The sequence below is a fragment of the Cryptotermes secundus genome, unplaced genomic scaffold (assembly GCF_002891405.2).
Source record: "Cryptotermes secundus unplaced genomic scaffold, Csec_1.0 scaffold94, whole genome shotgun sequence".
Classification (NCBI taxonomy): domain Eukaryota; kingdom Metazoa; phylum Arthropoda; class Insecta; order Blattodea; family Kalotermitidae; genus Cryptotermes; species Cryptotermes secundus.
This window is the reverse complement of record NW_019737391.1, coordinates 1773743-1797172: the sequence shown is the minus strand read 5'-3', so window position 1 is coordinate 1797172 and position 23430 is coordinate 1773743. Positions and strand designations below refer to the sequence as shown.

At 39.0% G+C, this 23430-nt stretch overlaps 1 protein-coding gene across 1 annotated transcript in view; it reads right to left on the bottom strand.

Moving 5' to 3' along the window:
* Positions 1–9783: 9783 nt before the first annotated feature.
* Positions 9784–23430, bottom strand: part of LOC111870260 (peroxidasin) — a 385708-nt gene continuing 372061 nt past the window's right edge. Inside the window, exon 6 of the mRNA XM_023862384.2 lies at positions 9784–13085. Coding sequence (XP_023718152.1) covers positions 12964–13085 — 122 coding nt within the window. The 3' untranslated portion in view covers positions 9784–12963. The remainder of the gene's footprint in view (positions 13086–23430) is intronic.

The window sequence follows — 23430 nt, the reverse complement described above, 5'->3', positions numbered from 1 at the left end:
ATGCACAGATTTAGTGGGAATACCTTGAACAAAGGAAACCGCTATGACGATATGAACATAGATGGCAAAATGTAAACGAAAGGTAAAGTTGTCCCTGTGCTTAACTAATTAAGCACTACGCCATGAAGGTGTATGGGGGAGTGGACATATAGATACACATTTCCTTGACCTCGACACTAGCTGGAGGTGAGTGGTCAGCTTCACGCCCCTACCGCTTTACCAACTGGGTAGTACGATGGGCCCCAGGGCCGGTCTGGACGACGCGGAGAAGAGAAAATTCTGACCCTACCGAGACTCGAACTTCAACCCCTCGGTTGTCCAGCCCGTAGGCAGTCGCTATACCGACTGAGCTACCCCGGCTCGATGTGGACATAGATGAGAGAACAACATTGAAAGGGAAACAGAATACTGAAAGAGATACTGGATTGAATTCACTGAAAATAGTGTTTTGTAACACCGTGTTGTGAACATGGTACTGAACATCACTGTCCATAAACGTAACTTTTATCAGCTGTGAGACTATCAGTTTCTCAACAGGTGCCCCCGCTCCATGGAGTTAGTGTGCTGTAAGCATAAACAAGCTGACAGGACAACTGAATTTGCTGGCCGTGCTTTTGTGTATATCCATACTTTTTATCCAGTCTAGTACATAAACAATATTTTGCAATATATTATTTTCTAACACACTGTTAGATAATTTGAATAGGGCAATTACGTTACTTACTTACTCATGGAGCTGAGACCTTCTGGAGGAGCCGCCAATTCTGCAGCTACTCAAGAATTTCCCAGCATTTTATGGAACCCGAAGGTTCATTACCGTGTTCACAAGAGCTCTGCACTGGTCCCTATCCTAAGCCAGATCTAGCCAATCCATACCATCTCATCCTATCTCTCTAAGATCCATTCTAATATTGTCCACCCACCAACGCCTTGGTCTTCCCTGTGGTCTCTTTCCTTCTGGCTTTCCCACCAATAAGCAAACAAAGAAACTCCGTGGCTTTAGTCCGCAAGTGAACTATACCGACCGAGCGACCGTCGCTTGTCAGCGAAGTTAGTACCATCTTTGGCGAATGGAGGATGACACATGGTCGGCTCAACAAATCACCCCCGGCCGTTAATTTCGGTTTTCTAGACCGCAGCCGCTACTTTTCCATTCAAGTAGCTCCTAAATTATCCTCATGAGGCTGCGTGGACCCTGTTCCAGACCCACTACTTCTCAGAAAATCTGGTAGCGTCGGGAATCGAACCCGGGACCTCTGGATCTATAGCCAGGAACATGTTACATTTAATTTTTTAATATCAACTATAAACATTTCTTGATATTTTCTTTATAGTCGGTTTATTTGAGATGTTTCAACAGTTAAATAACATGAAATTATCTGAAGAATACCATCTTCTGGGATGTGGCGATGTTCCTATGAAACGTCGGTTCACACAAGATCTACACGACGCTACATCCCAGGAGATGACGTTCTTCATAGTCACCGCCGTGAAGACCTCAAATCCTACACGAAATAATCTCTTTGCAGTTTATGTAGGTTTATGTTATAGTAAGGAGAAAACATGTTATTTCGTGAAAGACTCAACTTGACTCTTGGAAATACCTTCAAATAAAAGACTGAGGTGAAAGAAGTTGCACAATAAACATGCATATACACGTAGCATTGTTCACTGTTACTGCTCGTGTGATTCCTTATCTAAAATACGTATATAAAGGTAATATTTGCATATGCATTTTGGCTTACATTTGACGTCACCGCTTGCTGCAAGTCAGAAAATTTCCGGTACTTTTCCTACAGCATGATATGGATTCTTGATGGCACTATTTTCTTCTAATTGTGGTTTGTTTCCTTCAGTTGCACTAAATTAAAAGCTCACACGTAGCGAACTAGCATCAATATATTTTGCAGAAGCATTTTTAATTTAACAATAACAGCACTTCATCATGTCACATATAAACCCGCACTCGACACCTTTCAGACCGCGTCACGCGATACTAAACTGTCCGTTGTCTTTACCACTTGGATGATCCATCCGCCCTCTGTCTTCCGTTGCAGCAAACATTTCACATAGCAACAGTTGCAGGCGAGGCAATTCTCAAGGTTAAACATGTAAATCAGACGATACCACTTATAAAGAAAGGGCAAACCAAGGGGGTTAATCGTAGAAGGGGATTCTTTAAAACCTTTAGTAAGGGAGTAAATACAGCTAAGTAAAGATATATAATGATTTCAAGATAACAAGTCGAATGAAATGGTGTCTGTGCAACATTGTCACTTAATCGGTTCCGTGGTTATGAGTTGTATTAAATTACAAGCTCAGAAACAACTGTTATTCATGGTGTGATGAACTCATACAGAATTGGCACATATCATTATAATTTATTTACATTAGGCGCGTAATATTTTGGGCTGATCAAAGACTTCAAATTGGGTTTCGAAATCTGCTAAGGACTTTCTGATTAAATCTGTTTTCAACTCCTTTTTACAGGTAGAGGGGAAGCCATGTGATTGGCTGATCACAGTCCGAGGAGTCATAAAAGCGATCAAACTTGTTTAATTTTCACATTTTTTTCTGAATCTCAAGAAACCACGGATATATAATTCTTGACAATTCACAAATAGTAACAATCAATAGCAAAAATTATCAATATTTACCATTCCCTTTTTCCCTGATTCTGAGTTGACAGGACTCCTTGGACGAGAGATCAGCCCGTCGCCTACAAAAGCACAGAATAAACAGACAAATATCCATGGTTTGAGTGGGATTCGAACCCACGATCCCAGTGTTCGAGTGGTCGAAAACAGTTATAACATTTTTTCATGTGGGTTTTATTCGTGTCAAATTCAGTGTCCTTCTTCTGTATTGTTTTCTGTTGTTAACATTCAAGGGTGTCCCTGTGCTTAATTAATTAAGCACCTCGCCATGAAGGCGAATGGGTGAATGGAGGCGTGGCTCCACCATTCATGAACTCGGCACTATATGTACTTTTGTAACAGAATCCTCTAACTTGTTGCAACAGTCAGGACCTATATAATCAAACGGGATGGATTAGTTAAGGCGTAATTAGTACCCACAGCTCATGGAATAATTCCTTGTTTGCCGATCATGGCGCTGCAGTTAAGTAACGGATCCTGGATCCAAGGGACCCAGAGTCACTTCTTGGCACTGAAACTTTACTACAGCACAACTATACCATCAAGCCCCATACCAGATGGGTTATGAGGTGAACTCAAAACAGTGGTAAGGCAGAGCTATACAATTATGCAACATATTTTATTATCTGATATTACAAAATTCATGGAGCTGAGCCCTTCTTGAGAAGCCGCTAATTGTGCAGCTACTCAATAACTTCCAAGCACTTTATGAAACCCGAAGGTTCATTACCGTGTTCACAAGAACCCTCCTCTGGTCCCTATCCTAAAGCCAGATAAATCCAATCCGTACCACCCAATAATATTTTTCCAACATCTCTTGATTTTTCCTAGGAGTTTTTCCTTCTGGCTTTCCCACTAATATCTTACATGAATTCCTCTTCTCCCACGTCTTATTGAGCGGTATACCGGTCTAATTTCGTCACATGTGTGTACCATCCCATAGCCATATATGGAGATGTATTGAAATCGAGTTTTGCACACAAAGCTCATTTTGTGGAGGTTTCAAGGGGTCGTACCAGAAATTGAATAGTTGTAATTCAATGCGGTTCGAATCCTGATAGTCACTTACATAGTGGCCTGTATTACAGAGACTTCAACAGACTGTTGCACCTGTTCGCGCTGGTTCGCTCGCGGATTTCTTCTTGTCTTCTACCCTGAAGATGGAGGCGATACGTTCCTCCGAAATGTCGGTTAACACAACTTCTACACGGAGCCACATCCCAGAATACTGCTTTCTTCAACTGGTACTTATGTTAATAAAAGTTTACAAATCGAATTCAAGCAAGCCGGGAATTCTGAAATGAATTGCAGTGTATGGAGGTTACTGGTAGCACAGTCTATTGTAATAATAGAAAATATTGTCACTTGCAATATTTGATTTAAGCAGCGTTTCCGTCTATTTCTTTGTTCTCGGCATCGTGTGCTGTGTCAAACCACGGCATCACGTCTCTTCCGAAATATAAAAAATGTCAGCTCCTAGAAACTTATTAATAATAATAAGAAACATTTCAGTTACAACCATGTTATTCATACGTATATGTCACATGTATTATAAGACACAGGTCAGTGGTGAGCTCCTGTGTCAAAATAATGAACTCTCTATACCAGCTCAGTGAATATCAGCTTACTTACGACTATGCTCCACGTAGTTCCTAGCTTCTAGAATTTTTGCAATGTTTTAATCATATGGTAAAGCTAAAGCTATTCCAGTAACAGGCCGTGGAGGCCCATACGGTTGTGAGGCGTCGAGGCTACAACATGTTCTCTAGACAATCGGCTAACAGATGGTGGTGAAGTTATCAGCGTTACGCGTCGACCGCCCTTTACTTCCCCAGGAAGATTCCTGGCACTCACTTTTGTTACAGGCTGAGTCGACCCCAGGTTAAAAATATGGCTGGAAGGATTAGAAAAACTGAAAAAATACCCAATGACCTCATCGGGAATTGATCTCGCGACCTTCCGGCTTCTAGACAGTGCCTCAACCAACTACGCTACCGTGTGCCCCTAATTTTAATAACACGGGGGGAATTAAATCCAGTACTTCATCAGCAAATAGAAAGTGCGATTAAAAAAAAAGGGTACGTGAAATGAGTTGGTTACCTTCCCTTTTCATGAAAAAGTTACAGTATACAGGGACAAAAGGAAAAAGCATTTGCAAAGGATGAAACAAAATCGCATTAAAATTCAAACCCATGAATATAGTCTCTCTGGAAGTGAGACATAGGAAGACCAAGAAGATGGCGGAAAGAAGGTGTAATAATATTAGAAAAAGGAACAGGCAATTCGTCTAATCTATGAAGTGATGATGAAATTCCACGTACAGATATTTGAAATTTTCAGGAAGCAAAACGAGTGATATATATATCTTTTCTTTTTCTAACACTTAAATACTCGAGTATAAAAGCTATCGTTTTATCTTGAGTGAGAAAATTATGTCAGAATAAACATCCATTCGATTCGAATTAAGGCTAATTATGTAACATCAAGTTACTGCATATTTCTCAAACGATTAAACCACCATTACACCAGAAAGCTAAGGGAAGATCTCGGTTATCTCAGCCTGTTATCCGTATCATTCTGATTGTGGATAGGAGTCCTGAAAGAGAGAAGCAGTTGTAATGTACCCATCGCTATTATTGGATTTTGAAATGTTTTAATGTGCAAATGAATCATTTTAATTTACAAATCACTTCTGTTTGAGTACATGTTATATTTCACCTCCTTAGTTTATTCAGTAGCACAATGTAGAAGACACTGTCAGCAAAGTATCACAACTGCAACAGGTTCAAGGTGTCATGAACACTTGTTAAATAAGAGGAACTATACTACACTAAGCTCAGAAATAAATACATTCCAGCATATATTATTACTCAAAGATACAGATAATTAATTGCATGGCTATTAATATTGATCATTTCTTAATATTTGATTAGTATTAATAATTTAAAATTAAATTCTACGTATCTCACGTAAAACAATTTCATAATGTGCCATACTCTTCTCTCTATATATATTTATATAATCGAAGATATATTTTTATAAGAATTTTGAAAATCCAGGTATCCTAAAAGCCAAGCATCCATTCATTTGTACATTCAAAACTGTCTCTCCAAAATGTCGTAGGTTAAAAACAACATGAGATATAAAAATATTCATCTTTGAGATAAAAACTGGAAAATATTAATTCTGATGTTACATTCAGGTGTTTAAATGCTAGTGTGTTTCTGTCCTTGTCTTTATAAAAAAGTCACTGTGCCGGTGATGATTACGTGTGAGAGACATTAATAAATTTTCTAACAACCAAATATAAAGATGTTAAATGGAACTAATCACAACTAAGAACAGATGTAATTCCTCAAATTGCAGTGCAGATGTCACTCACGGGCAATAGAGTTAAAATAAATTTATAAAATGAATCTTAGGGCCGGGCCATAGCGCAAGCGATTAGTCGCTGGCTTCCCACCGCGGCGGCCCGTGTTCGATCCCGGGTCTGGTCAAGTTGGATTTGTAGTGGACAAAGTAGCGCTGGGGCAGGTTTTCTCCGAGTACTTCAGTTTCCCCTGCCAATCTTAATTCCACCAATTGCCCCACAATCACCTTCAACTATCATCTGGGGCTGGTACAATAGGCCAGAGCAAGGCGCTCTAGTTAATATCGAGCTGGTCTAGCATAACTGTGGCCCATTTGTTCTGCTGCTCTTTGTAGAACAATTCTTAGTTCAGAGTAGTTCATACTTCAATGTTCTTTACTCAGGTTCACCCTTCTCTTATATCAGTGTTATCAGTAACTTCCTTCTTAAACAGCTTTCCTACGTGATTTCGTAAAGATCCGTCCACGTTAACAAAAAGTGCAAGCAAAAAATCGATTGAACTAGACACTGACACTTCAAGTTCATAATACAATGCTGGCTTCTGTCGTTCAAAACACATTGCTGAAACCTTATCCAAGCAGGGCCAAGTGTTAACAATGGCTACAAAGACGAAACATATATCACATCGACAAATAATGTTTATTAAAAATGTTAATTTCATTCATTACCTTAAAAATTAAACTAAAATTAAATTAATATACTTAAGTTAGAAAAATGCATAATTTATAACACAAATATATTAAATTTACGTAAAATACTGGTAATTCCCACTGTGATTGGTTCATGACACCTTGAACAATACAAATACCATACTGATAAGAACAACAATTATAACAATTTTGTAATCTGTTACAGAAAAAATCTACAAGATGAATATGTTGAATATATACAATGTATTCTACGTTCTACATGATGCGAATGTTATTTAAAACATAAAACGGCCATCACTTGTAATGAATTAAGTGTTATAATGTTCTCTTGAACACCCACACTTAAGGTAATATTAATCTTATATTGTTCATCACACATCGAAGAACACGTTTATTATTGTCTTGTTGTTTCCTTTAAAACACACAGGTTCTATACACTCAGGTCTCGACACTTGAAAATGAGGGTCACATATGTGTGCCACATGGGTAAGAAACAGATAGGCCTTTAAACATGCATCCCTTTCAAAACAAATTTTTATTCTTTGTTTTTCTTGCCTTCAAAGTGAGGGGTTAGAATTGATAGTTACTTTAATCTAGTTACAGAAGCTTTGATATATTGTAAATGTTATGATACTCATTCTCTTGATCTCCTGTGATGTGTCTAGTGCTGCAATTTCGATGTATCTTCTTAAACTGATATTTCCTCTATCCACAGTGTGACACAAAAGTACGATTTTCGTTTGGAACACAATACTGTATTTCTCTGAAACACTTTAAACTTACATTTTACATAAAACAGGAAGCGGAGAATTTGTGATTGTGTACAAACCCATTCCATTTTTGCTGATAATAACACGTCATTCGAGGCCAGGATTCAGAATTGTAACATACATTGTTTGTAATATTATATTACTAACTTCATCAAACAAAGTATTAGAGTCCAAATAAATGAACTGTTTCAATATGAAGTTCTACAACATTCATTTGCAAGACTATGAAAATTATACGTAGATTGCAAAATACTTTTTGGATATGTCGAGCTTGAAATGTAAAACAAAAATTTTGTTTTCGAAATAAAGTTCTGAATTTTTCGAATAAATTTATGAAAAGCATACGTGACTTTTGAGCAAATGTTGCGGGTCTCAACAGAATGCTGAAGACAATCTTTGGTAGATTATACACCTTAAAAGCACGCCCACTAGGAGCGAGAGTTAGGAATTGCATTTCAATTGAAGTGAGAATTCCTACTGTTACACCGTTATGAACTGGAATAATTAGTAACAAATGCAATGATTATCTAAAACATGTTCATTGCCTGTACTCCACTCAGTGCTTTTAACAACTGTCGCAAGGAAACTATTCCTGCTTTCCATAACTTCATAAGCAGTATATGTTTGCATAGCTGCATTGTTGTGGGAAGTTCCCATATCAATGAATAAAAAATTCAGACATTCAGCTTGTAATCTCTAGCAGTTTGTTTTGAACTTTGTTACAATTAATTCTACTTCCATAGAAAGCACTATAATCAACAGACTTGAAGGTTTCCAGGTTGTGTTTTATTGAGACTTCTTACTAAGCATCGTCGGTAAACAGAAATTCACACATTGCAGAATGTCCACGAATTAATATCACTCTAAAATAGTATATGTATACTGCAATGTGTGCAAGGTAGAGTCAGTATAAAGCAAAGCACTCAGAGAAAAATGAAATTTAACTGATTGAGAGGAATGATTCTATGTAAAATCTCTTTGAGCATTGTGTAAAATTTAGCATTTGTAAATTATATTACTATCATTAAATATATTTCAGAGATATTTAAAGCATTTATAACGATCGGCATTCTTAGGTGAGTATTTTATAGCTTATGGGAACTATTATGACACTAATGAAAACAACTTTGGAAATTACTGATATCTGACCAAAAATATTTTAATCGTTAAACTATTTTAAGCTAATATAGACACAGTATTTTCTGCTTGAATTTATAATCAACCGCTACTTCAGAAGAAATGTGGATGAATACAAATAATGATGGCATTATCTATGGATTATATGCTTAAAAAACGAAATTCTCAATGAAAACCACATATTTTATCAATGAATATGGACTTGAAACATGGACCTTCCTGGCACGCTTCAATGCACAGGAAATACAAAAATTTGTATCAGTTTTTCTCTACGTACACAGATGTGGTTTAATAAAATATTAATTTAATTGTGTCTGGTCCAGTGGTCATCATTCCTGGCTACAGATCCAGAGGCCCGGGTTCGATTCCCGTCACTACTAGATTTTTCCTGAGAACTAGTGTCTCTGGAACGGGGTCCACTCTGCCTCGTGATGATAATTGAGGAGCTATTTTAAGGAAATAGCGGCTCCGGTCTAGAAAACCGAAATTAACGGCCGTGGGGATTCGTTGCTCTGACCACGCGATACACTCTATCCGCAAAATTTGACACTGAACTTCGCCGACAAGCGGCGGTCGCTGGGTCGGTATAGATCGCTTGCGGAGTAAAATCAGGGGGAAGGCTGAGACAATATTCACAACAATAATTGGGAAAAGCCAGTACTCAACTTAAAATGATGCTCCTTCAGGAAAGAAGAACTGGTTGCATTATGTTATTTTATTTTTCAAAATTTGAATATATTAATCATCAGAAATTCGAATTATTTTCTGTCAGAGAAAGTCAATTATTCAGTCTCCATTCTCAAAATCTTAGGAACGAAATACGATTACATGGTGCACAAAAAAGTATGCTCGTTTCTTAATTTATTATATAATTAGGTACAAGTTTGGAATTTCAGTTTTATAGGTCTGTATATAAGCAGTAGGAATTAAGTAATATACTTATTTTAAAGATTAAATAAAATTATTTTAATTTTACTAGTTTCTCAGTTTTATCTTAGGTTTATCCTCTAAAATATATATTTCCAATATAATAACTTTGTTTTCAACGCCATATTTCTCCATTCTGCAATCGGCAACGAATATACTCTTTCGTAAGTTTTGAGGTCTTCACGGCGATTACTATGAAGAAAGTCGTCTTCTGGGTTTAGGCGCCGTGTATTCTTCGTTTTGGCCGACGTTTCGGAGGAACGTCGGCCAAAACGAAGAATAAACGGCGCCTAAACGCAGAAGACGACTTTCTTCAATATACTCTTTCATTTGGGGTCACATCATGTCGCAAGAACTTGATACTCTGTTCATACAAATGTGCTTTAAACTTTGCTATAGTCACCTACAGTCAAACTTGCTTGGTCTCACTGTTTTAGATACAGTGCTTGCTGATCGTAATAGTTCTCCGCCATTTTGACTTAATCTCGAGACTCTATTCTTCTGAGTAAGAGAGATTTACTTAAAATTAAATGTAACTGAACCAAACACTGAGTGGGGACTTGGGGGAGAGATACTCTTGGGAAATAAGTTTGAGTAGTCCAATGTCGTTAATTAAATCTGTTCTCATAAATCCCGCAGTTAAATGCGGTCAGGAGTTTCCAAAGTCTGTGAGAGTGAAGGTCAACTGCGTGATATCCAACAAACCGTTTTGATAAAGGAATATAAATCCAGAACAGAGAAGTAGAGAGAGAAAGAGAAAGACATAAACTGGGAACAAGTAGTGCGTAAATGGAGGCGGAAATGTCTGCCAACACAAAACGTAAACACATGTAACCACTGGTCAAGGTAGGGAAGATACATGCCAGTTAAAGGCATATGTACGAGTAAAATGCCTGATGTTAACCAAAATGCTGAAGCATGCTGTAAAATTTTAATGCATATTATACTTATGCATAAATTGTGTTGATTTAAACCAAAACAAAGGTACAATACAACACAAAATGTCGCCACGATATAATATTTCAACAGAGCTCGATATGTCGTTACAATTATTGTATGCATTTTCGTTTAGAGTTCAGATTATATGCTACAATCGTAAATTGCAGAACTGATACCCTATATAGTCAATATCCCTGTATTAGTCGTGGGAGAAGAAGAGTTATTACGAAGTGTCTAAATGATTTTATGTATTGTATCTATATATGATAATTAATTACTTTTAAAGGCTATTTTATGTATTTTTAACGGGAATGTTAGTAGCAAAGCCAGGATTTTCTCCTCAAGGGAGGTTGCCGGAAGTCAGCTTACAAACTTATGTTAAACTCTTTAAAACTAGTTTCACCAATCGCCCTATTTAATTCAGAATATAAAATTTCATTAAAATTATATAATTACGTTTATATTTGTGCATATTTCCTTCTTCTTATCAACGTCAATTCTTTTTCCGAAATACCTGGGCTAAGTTGCATGGCATGCGCTCCTGAACCTTTTGGACCTTAACAAATATAAATTGTTATGTTAATTTTAAAAACAGAAGGTATTTCGTTTTAATTTATTTTGCGAACCGGAAGTTCTAGGTATTCAAGAGAATGTGCCTTGCTTGGAGGCGTATCTTCACAACATTATATGTATAAGCTGTAAATCTCTTTATTTCAGAACTTAAGTCATGCCAGACTATTAAGAGGAGGATTTCAAAATCAATGCGTGTTTATCCAATGTGTTTATTTGAGCTGTGGTCTGAGCTCCTGTGGATGCGAGCCTGTTCTGTGTTTTCAGTAGGGTCTCACTTGTATTTACGTAGAGTTCCAGACCTCATCCGCATTTCATGGGGCCTAGTCACTTCATTACACTGTTCAGAAGGAAAGACAGTCGCCTACAGTACCTTGAAGATTATGGTTATATCGTCTGTTGCAAAAACATTGCCTTCCTGTTCTCAGCACATAAGTTCACTCTCACAGATACCAAATTTTACTTACTGGTTATGGCATTTTATTTTGAGAAATTTTAATAACTTTATGAGTAATGGTTTTACTTAGTCACTATGGCAACACAGAGTATCAGATAGTAATCGTAATCTTGATTTCTTATTTAATATAACACCACAAATGATCACATCAGAACTTGAGACCCACCCAGGCTTTATATGACGAGCGCTAAATTACGTAGTATATTTCAGTGTACTGTAGAACACAGCATAGACGGATGCAGGAACGCGAAGGGAATAAGTTACCAATAAACCATTCTACTGTTTCAAATGACCAGAATGAAATGCCAGCTTAATTCTAAAAATACCAATTGTTTCATTCTGTGTTTAACGATTCAGCACTTACAATTGTGCATGCCTTCATGATGAATAAACAATATTTGGATGAAAAGGGATAACAGTTATTGATTGGAAGCGGACATTTCTATGACGGTTAAAGTAATTCTGCAGAATAAATATTAAAATCATACTCAGTAACACTCGGTTGTGGATAATTGGAACGAAAGAGTGACTTAAAATATCGCGTTTATATTTTTGCAGATCGTTGAATAATGCGGGAAGGAAGTTAATAAATTCATACAAAGAAGACACAACAGAATAATAATAATAATATTTCAGCATTTAAAAGACACGATATAATGTGCTTTTAACTACGGATGGTGGAATAAGACCCAGTAAGTAAATACAGTCTCTGATGACAAACTCTTAATGTCAGATAAGTGAATAACTGAGGCAGCTGAAGGAAACTTATCAAAAGATTAAAGAAAAAAGATTACAACCAGTTTCCTCAACTCTACTTCAAGTCAGAAGTTGGTCTACGTAGAAGTCGGAAGACACATTGCTTTTGTTTCTAGTAAGTCATTAGTACTGCAAAACCCATTACGTTGCCGTGTAAGAGACTTAGTCATGCGCAGATCTGTTATAGGTTAAATAAGTTGTAACGCAGTATATATTAGATTCTCGAATAAAATATAAACAATTGCTAAGTATTTAGAGCACTCTTTAAAATAAAGAGGATTGTTTTTCGGGAACTTTTAATCAACTGAGATGAAAAATAATTTTATTTAGTCTGTACTGAATTTAACTGAAATTTTATCATTAATTAATAAGAAAACTGAAGTCTTCACCTGTTGTTTATTTCAACTTTATATCTGTATGTTCTGTGTTTCAAGTTTCCGTAACAAATAGGCCGTTTGTCATGAAATGTATTTCGTATTCGTAGGAAAACACTTTTCACCAATGACAGCTCTAAAGTCTATTTAAGACCAGGCCTTTGTCTTGAATGAGAGATATGGAAGTGGGCTTCTCTGTCTGAAGACATTCTAATATTCTCCATACGAGCTGGTACCCTGTGGTTTTGGTGGTAATGTGAACGCCTCCTAAAATATTTCGATTGACGTCATAGTTCGAAATATCATCACGAAAGCCAAGTGCTGTAAGTCATGTCCAACCCTCACTGGAGTTCCTGTCACCTGTGGAGTATGAATGTTTGAAGAAGCCACGTGACACAGAGCTGTAGCAATGCCCATCGACCCAGGCCTCTCGCCCACGACGCACAGCCTCCATGCTGCATCGCAGCCGGGTTCTCCCCTGAAACATAAAATAGAGTGTATTAGCTTAATCGATTTATTTGCTTTTATTTATTCGTTAGCAGTTTACTGAACCCTATAAGTGTCAAGTGTCTATAAGTCTATAATATCCATCTCCAGAAAAAATTGTAAGATTTGAGGTTTTCATGACAGTGACTATGAAGAATGCCGTCTTCAGAGATGTGGCGCCTTGTAGATCTAGTGTAAAATGACGTTTCGGATGAAAGTATCGCCTCCATCTTCAGGGTAGAAAAATCCGCGAGTGAGGAATCAGCGTGAGCAAGTGGCTGCGCCCACGTGCACACGATGATTCCTCGCTCGCGGATTTTTCTACCCTCAAGATTGAGGCGATACGTTCCTCCGAAACGTCGATTCACATAACATCTTTAAGGCGCCACATTCAAGAATATGGCATTCTTTAAAAAAAATGTTATATAGCATCATGTGGAATCTGTTGGCATTTTAACTGTGACCTTCCGAATTATGAGATACTGAAGTCTAATAGATGCTTACCAGTATTTTAGAAGGATACTGAAGGTGGTGAGAGAGTGTCCTTGCGAAAGGTTAGTGTCATAACCCACAAGACCACAGCATAATTATGTTTCAATTTGTTGTAAGATACGCACATTATGATACAACTATAGAACTGGCTGTAAACTTTTTTTTTGACACATGCGGAACCTGAGAACCTGACCTTAGCTCTTGATTTAACTGCCCTTATCCCTGTCTTACACTTTCGACATATGGAAAGTCCGGTGCTCATAGCAGTAAGTGTTATTCGAAACACGAGGATAGGAACAGAAACATTAAACATAAGTATCTTCTTATTTGTCATCTTGACTTCTATTTCTGTTTAGGATTTGAGGTTCTCACAACAGCGGTCATGAAGCGTCGTATCTTCCTGGATATAAAGTCGTGTACTCCGTTGAAAGTCAGTGATGTTTCGGGAGAAAATATCGCCTCCATCTTCAGGATCAAAGAATAAGCCAAGCAAGAAACCAATATGAAGCTGGTAGCCATTAGACCCAACGGAATATATCTCAGAAGACAGGATATTTTTCTTCTGTCCTGCTCATTCCATTTCTTGTATTTTGACTTAAGCCTCAAGGATTGCCCAAGAGGAGGTTCGTTTTATGCATAATGTCAGTCTAAATATGTAGCGGGGCACGAGGTAGCGTAAGTGGTTGAGGCACTATGCTACAAGCTGGAAGGTCGTGGGTTCCATTCCCGATGAAATAATCGGATTTTTTAATTGACCTAATCTTTTCAGCTGCACTGGATTAGACTCAGCCTGTAACAGAAATGAGTACCAGGAATCTTCCGGGGGTAAAGGCCGGCTGGCGCTAAAAACTGACAAATTCACTTCCATCTTTGAGCGGATTGTCTAGAAAATGTGGGAGCTTCGACATCTCATAACCCTATGGGCCTCCATGGTCTGTTACAGGGATAGCGTCACTTTTTGTTTTATATATGTAACTCTGTGGATAGAAGTCCTTCAGAATCACTGAGATAGTCAATAAATCCCCAGCTTTTGCGTTCAGGTACCGTGACCACAAGCTCCCGATATTGTCACTGTTCCAAGCTAGAGGAATACACATTACAATCTCGCAGTCTCTTTTCTTAATATCCATTTTAATATTATCCTGTACATGTCGATGTAAAATATAACGTTTGAGGACAAAACTAACTATCAATGTTTCGGCATCGCAGTACAGGACTTCAGAAGTTAAACCTTTGTTACTTTATGTGTCCATTTGGGACTACCAGAAATGCCAATCACAAGTCACCAGCAAGTGTCACATCACTGAAAAATAATAGAATTTCATTGGTCTGGAATAGGCACTGCTTGACCTTCGAGATTTTCCCTTAAATTCCCTTCTGTCCCAGTCTTATTCTATTACTTCGATAAGGTCTGTTTGGAGAATCCTAGCCAATGCGAAGGAAGTACACTTGGAAATCAATTACCCCCGTCCTACACCGACATCCTGTTGGTTTCAGGATCGCCTCAGTGATTTTGGCACTTCAATTCCCTGTCCTAGCAAATACCTCCAAAGAGCTTCCCTTTGGCCTCCAAGGTATGAGCATTGCATACCCGAAGATCTAAAACCCTGCAGTTTTGTTTCAGCTGGGAACTCCACTAATTCTACATGAAATCAGGTACCACGATTATAACGTTCTGTTTGTTGGTCTTGATGTTACTTACTTATGGAGTTGAGCCCTTCTTGAGCAGCCGCCAATTGTGCAACTACTCAAGAATTTTCCAGCATTTTATGGAATTTTATGGTTCATTACCGTGTTCACAACAGCCATCTAGGTCTTAATGTTACTCTTAGGTTATTCCGAGATGCTGTATCAAGCATGGAGTTTGGTCGCTTGGAATATGGGAAATTCGTTCATTCGTTCATTCATTCATCAGTAATCTGTCAGACGACAGGTCCACAGTCTCTTCCAAAACAATTCCTCCACTTAATGCGATCTAGAGTTTTCTCCTTCAAATGACAGTATCCTCTTCTGTCCCCAAGGTCATCCAGCATCTTCTTACGTCTTCTTCCTCGTCTTCTGGTCACTTCTATCCGCCCCTCTATCTTTCCTTCAATAACTTCTTTTAGAAGGCAGTTACCGCGTAAGATATGACCAATCAAATTAGCCTTCCGTTTTCTTATTTCGTGTAGGATATTCCTCTGCTCACTGACTCTAAATAACACTTCTTCATTTCTCACATAATCGGTCCAACTGATCTTCTCCATCCTTCTCCAACACCACATTCGAAGATGGGAAATAATGTATGGTTAATTTCGAAGACTGGCGACAAAAAAGCCTTCGTAACAAAATTAAAATACAATCTTGACATATAAAATAATTTAAAGACAATATTTAATGCATATTTTAAATGAATGAAAACAAGTGTTTTTATTAGTTTTTAACGAATATTGGCACGAAGTTTAATGTAAAGAGAGCAGCTGTTTCGGTATTCAGAAGACACTGTTTTTGAATCCCTCCACCTCACACATTATTCTCACAGGTGCCATTACATTTTAATATACGCTTTTTATATGAACTTTAGAATTAATACGTTTAAATAACCTTTACTTAGCACCAAAATTGTACATTCACATATCTCTGAAACAAATCAATAGGTTCTGACGAAATTCAAGATGTTACTTCAGAGCAGGGTGTACGAGTTGAACACACTCAGCACCCAGACAACAGAGTACCGTCATGGTTAAAATAAACATACTTTTAATGCCCGGACAAACACTGAGATCGTGAGTTCGAATCAAATTCGAGGCATAAATGTGTTTCTGTGTTTATTCTGTGCTTATGTTGTCCTGTGTAAGGAGCGGCTTTGTGACGGGCTGATCCCCCGTCCAATGAGTCATACCGATTGTCTATAAGATTAAAGAAATTGAAGTAAAATATCGTTTCACGGATGCCATAAGCTCCATAAGGAAGCAATAGGAATTCAGTACAATACAGTAGCTTCAACGCCAACTCAAGGGTAAAATCTTTGCTTTAACTGAAAGGACCTGAAAGGGAGTCAGTAAATTCTGTTTCATTTTAAATAAGTTGGTTATTTAACGACGCTGTTAGTATCAAAACTACATAACATCGAAGACAGAATGATGATGAATGTGTAACCGTTAGTACAATGAGAATTGTAAGTGAGTACCAGAGTACTCCTAAAAATCCAGTGACAATTTGTCCACCACAAAGCTAATATGACCTGAACTGAGGTCGAAACTGAACCGCCGCAATCAGAAGCCAGCAACTTACAGCCTGAGCTACGGCAAGGCCTAATAAATATTAACATAGATGGCTCCCTCGTTCATACTTGAAAGCTCTTGATCTTAAGTCGGGTTTAGTCTGTGTGGCCTCAATGAAGCAGCTCTACAACCCGTAAATGGTGTCAGGAATCAAAGATATCCCAGAGCTTAATTAATTAAGCCTCATACCCTGAAGATGTGCGAGGGGGTGTAGGTACAGCTTCACCATTCCTGACCTCGGCACTAAATGGAGGTGAGTGGTAAGCTTCACGTCCAAGCCGCTTTAATCTTGAGATAAAGAGTCCCAGTCAGCCATTTTGTAGAAGGTTGGGTGGGACTCACAGTCACTTGTGGCTTAAAGAAAAGTCACTTTCCTTTGTCGGGAACCGAACCCTGATGTTTTGGACACTCACATAATAGCGCGTCATCTCAGCTAGCCCGGTTATCAGTAATGAAAGAAAAACGTAAAATTTTAATTTTAGTGGAAACCTAAATATTATGTTTATATGCTCCTTGTACCCGAGTTCTCAATACATTAAAACTTTCGCACAAAAATGATCAGCTTCGGAGAAGGTTGAAGTTGAAATCGGTCATCGGAAGTGACTGAAATCATTTTAATATCGGTGAAACAAAGTACTTCGGGCTTCCGAGCTAGCTGCATCACAATTCACTTTTCCTTCAAAATGCGCAAAGACGGTCAGACGGGTATCACAAACTTTTGATTACTCCAAACACAACGACTCCAGTATAACCTGAAACACAAACACATATATCATTCCCCATCTGAGGGCATTGTTACGACCAATAAAGTTTTACTTTTTTTCGACTCCGCCTCTCACTAATCCAGCTTCTATCTGCAGATCGTTTCCTTGATTGTTACATGTTGAGGTTTCCTCCCAGATCTTGTGCTGGAGTATTATATCCAATTAACCTATATCTCGTGGCCTTTAGATCAGATCTTTCTGAAACCTTATACTGGATTTCTTGGCTGATATGGCTGGTCGCTCTCCACTTCAACACGCACATGGGAAAAACAGAAATAATTTATTAGCCTGTCTGCGTAGAAATATTTATCAGTAGAATAGCGAAGGAGGAATTTCCTCTTTTGATTTTCTCTTAAAATAAATTGTACTGGAAAGAATAAACTGTTTATGCCTATCTAATACAAGAACCTTGTGAAAATATAGCACAAAAAGTTGTGTACTTTATCTGAGAGAGGCTGTGATATGTTTTTTCTCTTATTTATCACAATGGCACTTCTTATATATTTACTTATGGCTTATTTAATAACGCTGTTAGAATCTCATACTATGTAGGATCGAATGTTCTATCTATCTATATATCTATCTGTCAGTCCGTCCGTCCCTCCCTCCAACCATCCATGGCTCTACAGCCCTTGTAGACTTTAGCTGTTTTTTTTCAGTTTCTTAATCCATACACAGACAGCAGGATAACTTAGATGGGAGATCAGCTCGTCGCAAGGCCGCTACCTACACACAGAACAACACAAACACAGAATAAACGCACAAAGGCATCCATGCCTTGAGTGAAATTTGAACACACGATCCCAATGTTCGACCTGGAGAAGACGGTTCATGCTTTACACCGCCCGGCCACGTGATCAGCGGATTGAATGTGAGAATGATTAATTTCTGATGAATTGAAAATAATGGGGTAAGAAGAGGTCTTGGTCTATTTCTAGATACTATTAAAGCATTCGCGTCCAGGGACTGTGGAATATTACGAGGAACCTAGATCAGGAAAATTTGTGTGAGAACCTAGATTCGAGCTAGGTATACCCTGAATATAGTTTAGAAACTGTAGTAACCCTTTTTGATCACATTATGCGTTTAATGGCTGTAAGGGAACAAACAGCAATGGTCACAGATCGTTGTATGCATTACGAACATCAGTTACGGTCACCTACTAAGAAGGCAGACACAGAGACGGTGAGAATTTGAGACAGAAAAGAATTTGACCTGAACTTAACCTACTACCTAACCGCTGGTTACGTACAACTCCGGTTATCGGTTGAAAACTACGTTGCAGCATGGTTGTTTGTGCTAGTAGTACAATTTTACTGTTTATGGTACAAAATCCTTCTGTCCGACAATAAAGGTTCGGCCACACAGAGCGCTACGTACGCTATGTTCGCTATACGAACAGAAAAATATCTCCCTTTATTGACAATGTGACTGGCCACACAGACTTCCGTACGCTACGTACGCTATGTTCCCTATGTTAGCTGCGTCGCATAGTGTACACAGCGTACGTAGCGAACATAGCGTAGCGTTCTGTCTGGCCGAACCTGTAGAGAAACATTTGAATGACTCTTGGTAAGAACATTATGCCAGTAAACTGATCGGTTTCTAAGAATATGTTCAAAGTTTTGTTGGTTCAAAGGTAAAAGCTTTAATATCTTTGTACCCAAAGCTGAATCCTTCACATTTGCAGGAGAGGGGCTTATGGTAGACTGAAATTAACATGGCCAATGTCTGGAGCTCGGTGTAAGGATTGACACAAATAAAAGAAGTTCTAGGATGAACTGCCTAATTTCCTTGATGCGATACGTACCGAAGAGAAAACAACACGTCCAGCAATTCTTCTATTGTTGCGTGTGTATTCGTTGCGGTAGCAACATTTTTACCGAGCCGTTGTCTGGCAACGATTGGACATACATATACAGAAAACAGAGACTAATTGGAGGCATTTATAAAATGGGTTCAGGTGTCACTACTTTTATACCAAATTTCATAAAGATTACTTTAGGAGTTCAAAAGTTAGTAAGGGGTTACACAGACACACAGACTGCATGGAGATCGCATAAGCCTACTTATTTTTTTTTTCAAAATAAGGAAATCAGCCTAACAACATATCATGTGAATTGTTTGTCCGAATATTTAAGCCTCTCTAAAAGGGAACGTTCTCTGCAGTGCAGAAACCTCAGATATTTTTCTCTAGTGATACTGAGTGTGACTGCGGTTTCTCTCGTAAACACGTGTTCTGCTTCTCCGCTGATGCTTCCATTTACTGCGTGACATAACCCTATGTCTCTTAGCCATGGCTTTATCGAAGTTAAAGGGCCGACACACGTCCGAGACTGAGATGTTTATGAATTGTCGAATTTTCGTTGGGTAACATTCTCCATAGGTCTTCAAAGTCAATCTGGACTTGTGCGCAAAGAGAAAAATTGCACTTTACTGCCAATCAGTTCGTCTTGGCGACAAGTCCCTTCAAACCAACGAAGAGAATTTTTATTTTCCAGCCGAACACTTGCGGGTATAGTCCTTATGTAACATCGTCTCTGATGAGAGGATGTGTCTGTCGTTTACAATTGCTGCTGGCCCTCCCCAGAGCAGTCATTCTTAGGTCTCAGTCCTACGGGGCTCATGACCATATTTTATTTTCTCAGATTCGAGACTCCCCCAAACTGGAGGGCCAGGTCCTCTTGTTTATATCCCCCAGGAACAGAGTGACCCGGTTATACCTTCAGACACAGGATTTCCTATTGGTCGCCCTGCCTCTTCTTCAAAATCTAAGTCAAAGTCACATTGCGGCTGACGGTCAGTCAGTCAGTAAGTCTTGGTGTCGAGCCCCATTTGGGGCTCATGACTACATATTTATTACTCTTTGACAGTTACGGTCTTCTTTTGTGGGGTGCCCTCTCTGACGAGAGGATGGGTCTGTTTTTTGTATATGCTGCTGGTTTTGCCAGCGCAGTCTTTCTCGGGTCCGAGTCCCTTGGTAATCGCGACCATATTTTACTGTCTCAGATTTGAAACTTCCTTTTTCGTCGCCTCCTACGACTCGCAGGGTCACGGTGGAGGTATTCGACCTTGCCTCCACATCGGCTTGCCTCTTCTTGCTTCAACTGTCCTGAGTCTGCTTTTACCGGTTCTCACGGTCTCTTCGCTTGCGGATTTCTTATATTTTTCCTTCTACCCTGAAGATGGAGGCGATACGTGCCTCCGAAACGTCGGTTAACACCATATATATACACGGTGCCAAATCCCAGAAGACTGCTTTCTTCATAGTCACCGCCGTAAAAGCCTCAAATCTTACACGCTTGTTTCCTTTTTCCAATACCACGAAAGTTTTATTTGCGTTGTTTATGATTAATTCTGCCTGCGTCCTGCATAATTTGGTTATACACGCTGCCGACCACAGTGATCGCGCGGTCTAAGACACGAATTGTCTTCGCCCGCTCAAACATGGGATAGTGGGTTCGAATCCCACTGGAGTGCAGGTAGCGGCTTTGCGACGGGCTGATCTCCCGTCCAAGGAGTCCTACTGACTGTGTAAAAAGATCAAGAAACTGAAAAAGCGACCAAGGTCCAACAGAGGGCTGTAGACCCATGCACGTATGGGATGACTTTTTGTTGGTCCTCGCTATGCAACTTCGACGCTGACCATACAGAAAACACATCTTGAATAGTTCTTCTACTGTTGCGTGTTAGCTCGTTCGTCCTAAAATATATTTGCCAGTCACGGTAGCCGAGCAGTCTAAGGCATGTACTGTCTTCGCTCGCTTGGAAACCGGGATCGTGAGTTCGAATCCCACTCAGGGCATGGATGTTTAGTTTGTGTAGAGGTATAGGTCTTGCGACGAGCTGATCACCCGCCTAAGGAGTCCTACCGAATGTGTAAGATCTAGAAAAACCGAAGTGAACGGAGAAGTTCATGGAGATAGGCCTAGGCCCACTGGGGGCTGTAGTGCCAATGAAAGAAAATATTTACCACGCCTTTGCCTATCAACGGCCTTATCTTCTTATTCCACTATTCCGACTTCAGCCGTCATGTCACAACATATACACAGACATAATATGACTGCTGTAATACAAAATCAATACTGTTATTTGAATAAGCCAAGAGAACCTTTGGTGAACAATATCGTCTTTGTCCAGTTATGTAATTCTACGACCATCTGCGCATTATATAAATGTAACAGAATTTGTCATGTAAAACGTACAAACAGAATCATGATTATCAGTACTTGGAAGAGAAACTGTTATCTAAAGCACTCAGTCAAAATAATTTCGCGAAAATCTCTTCAGAGAATTATTGTAAACAATACGGAAATAGAGACTTAGCTATCTAGACGTCCTGACTGGAGCGCGGCAAGGAGAGGTTGATTTTAATCTGCATCAACTCACAGTGCCTCCCGGCGAACAAGATGACAAGTCTGGTGAGTTCTGACAGGCGATGCTTAGTAACTGTTATGGAAATGACTGTACGAGTAGTTATGTATGAACGCTTATAACATGTAACAAGAGATGAGGAACCCTTAGGTCTTCCGGGTTATAAGTCCATGCACTCTGATACGTGGAATCCACTGTCTCGGAAAAATAGATTACCTACATCTTCACGGTAGAACTTTTAATGCTGCATCTATCTTCATGGTGAAACATCTACCCATAAGTGTGGAGACAATATATGGCCTGAGGCATTCGTAACTACCTACAGGATTAGATGCCATAGTCTTGAAAACCAAATTTGAATCTTCATAGACGTGGAAACAACCAAACCTCAAAAAGCGATAAATATATTTTGGCTTCATGTTCTATAAACAAGGAAAACACTATTTTGTAAAATGATGCTAACACATGTCATCGAAGAAATAAACTTTGGCACTGCAGATGTAACATACTCATAAGTCTATATAATAAAAATACTGTGGCACATTTGCTCAAAGCAAGAACTCTGGAGCCAGAGAAACAGCTGTTGCTAGCAAACGGCTCTGAAACAACATCCGTTTCTAAGCAACGGCAGCGAAACAAACAACGGAACGACGCCCTTTACAAGGCGGAAGATTCTTAATAAGCAGAAACAGGCGATCGCTGATAGGAAACGGCTTGGTAAACACGTTCCCACGGAAACGGATATGCATGCAACAGATGAAGGGTGTTTCTACGTGGTCCGTGCCGAAATGTTATAAGCTATGGAAAAGATTATAGTTTAGCTATAACAAATTTGTGGAAGCAAGAAGAAGAAATCATACAAAATCATGAGAATGGACATGTTTACAATGTAGGGAAAGGCGAAGCCAGGCATGAAAAATACAAAGAGGCTTAAACCTGGAGGTGGTCAAGCTTACAACAATTCAAGTGATTAAGCTACCATTGTAGCATAAGATACGTAAGATAGACCTGATCTGCTTTACAAAGCCTGCACTAACAGAAGACTTGTATATACTGCAAAATGAAGGAGTTTCAAAAACATGCTCTATACAAGGTGTGGCAATAAAGACACCGGATTCATGCTCTAACCCTTTATTTAAAAAAAATCAGACAGTCGAAATGTTATCCCCTTCAATGTAGTCCCCTCCCCGATCCCTACACCGCTCCATGCAAATTTTCCACTGTTGGAAGCAGTGCTGCAGGTCATCTTGTGTTATGCTCTTCAAGAGTTGCGTCGCTTTTGCTTTCACTGCATCCACGGACTCGAACCTGGTCCCTTTCAGCGCAGACTTGATTTTTGGGAAGAGAAAAAAGTCGCACGGTGCTAGGTCCGGAGAATACGGTGGATGTTCCATCACTGGAATGTTGTTTTTTGCCAAATACCTCTTCACAGATAGCGCGTTGT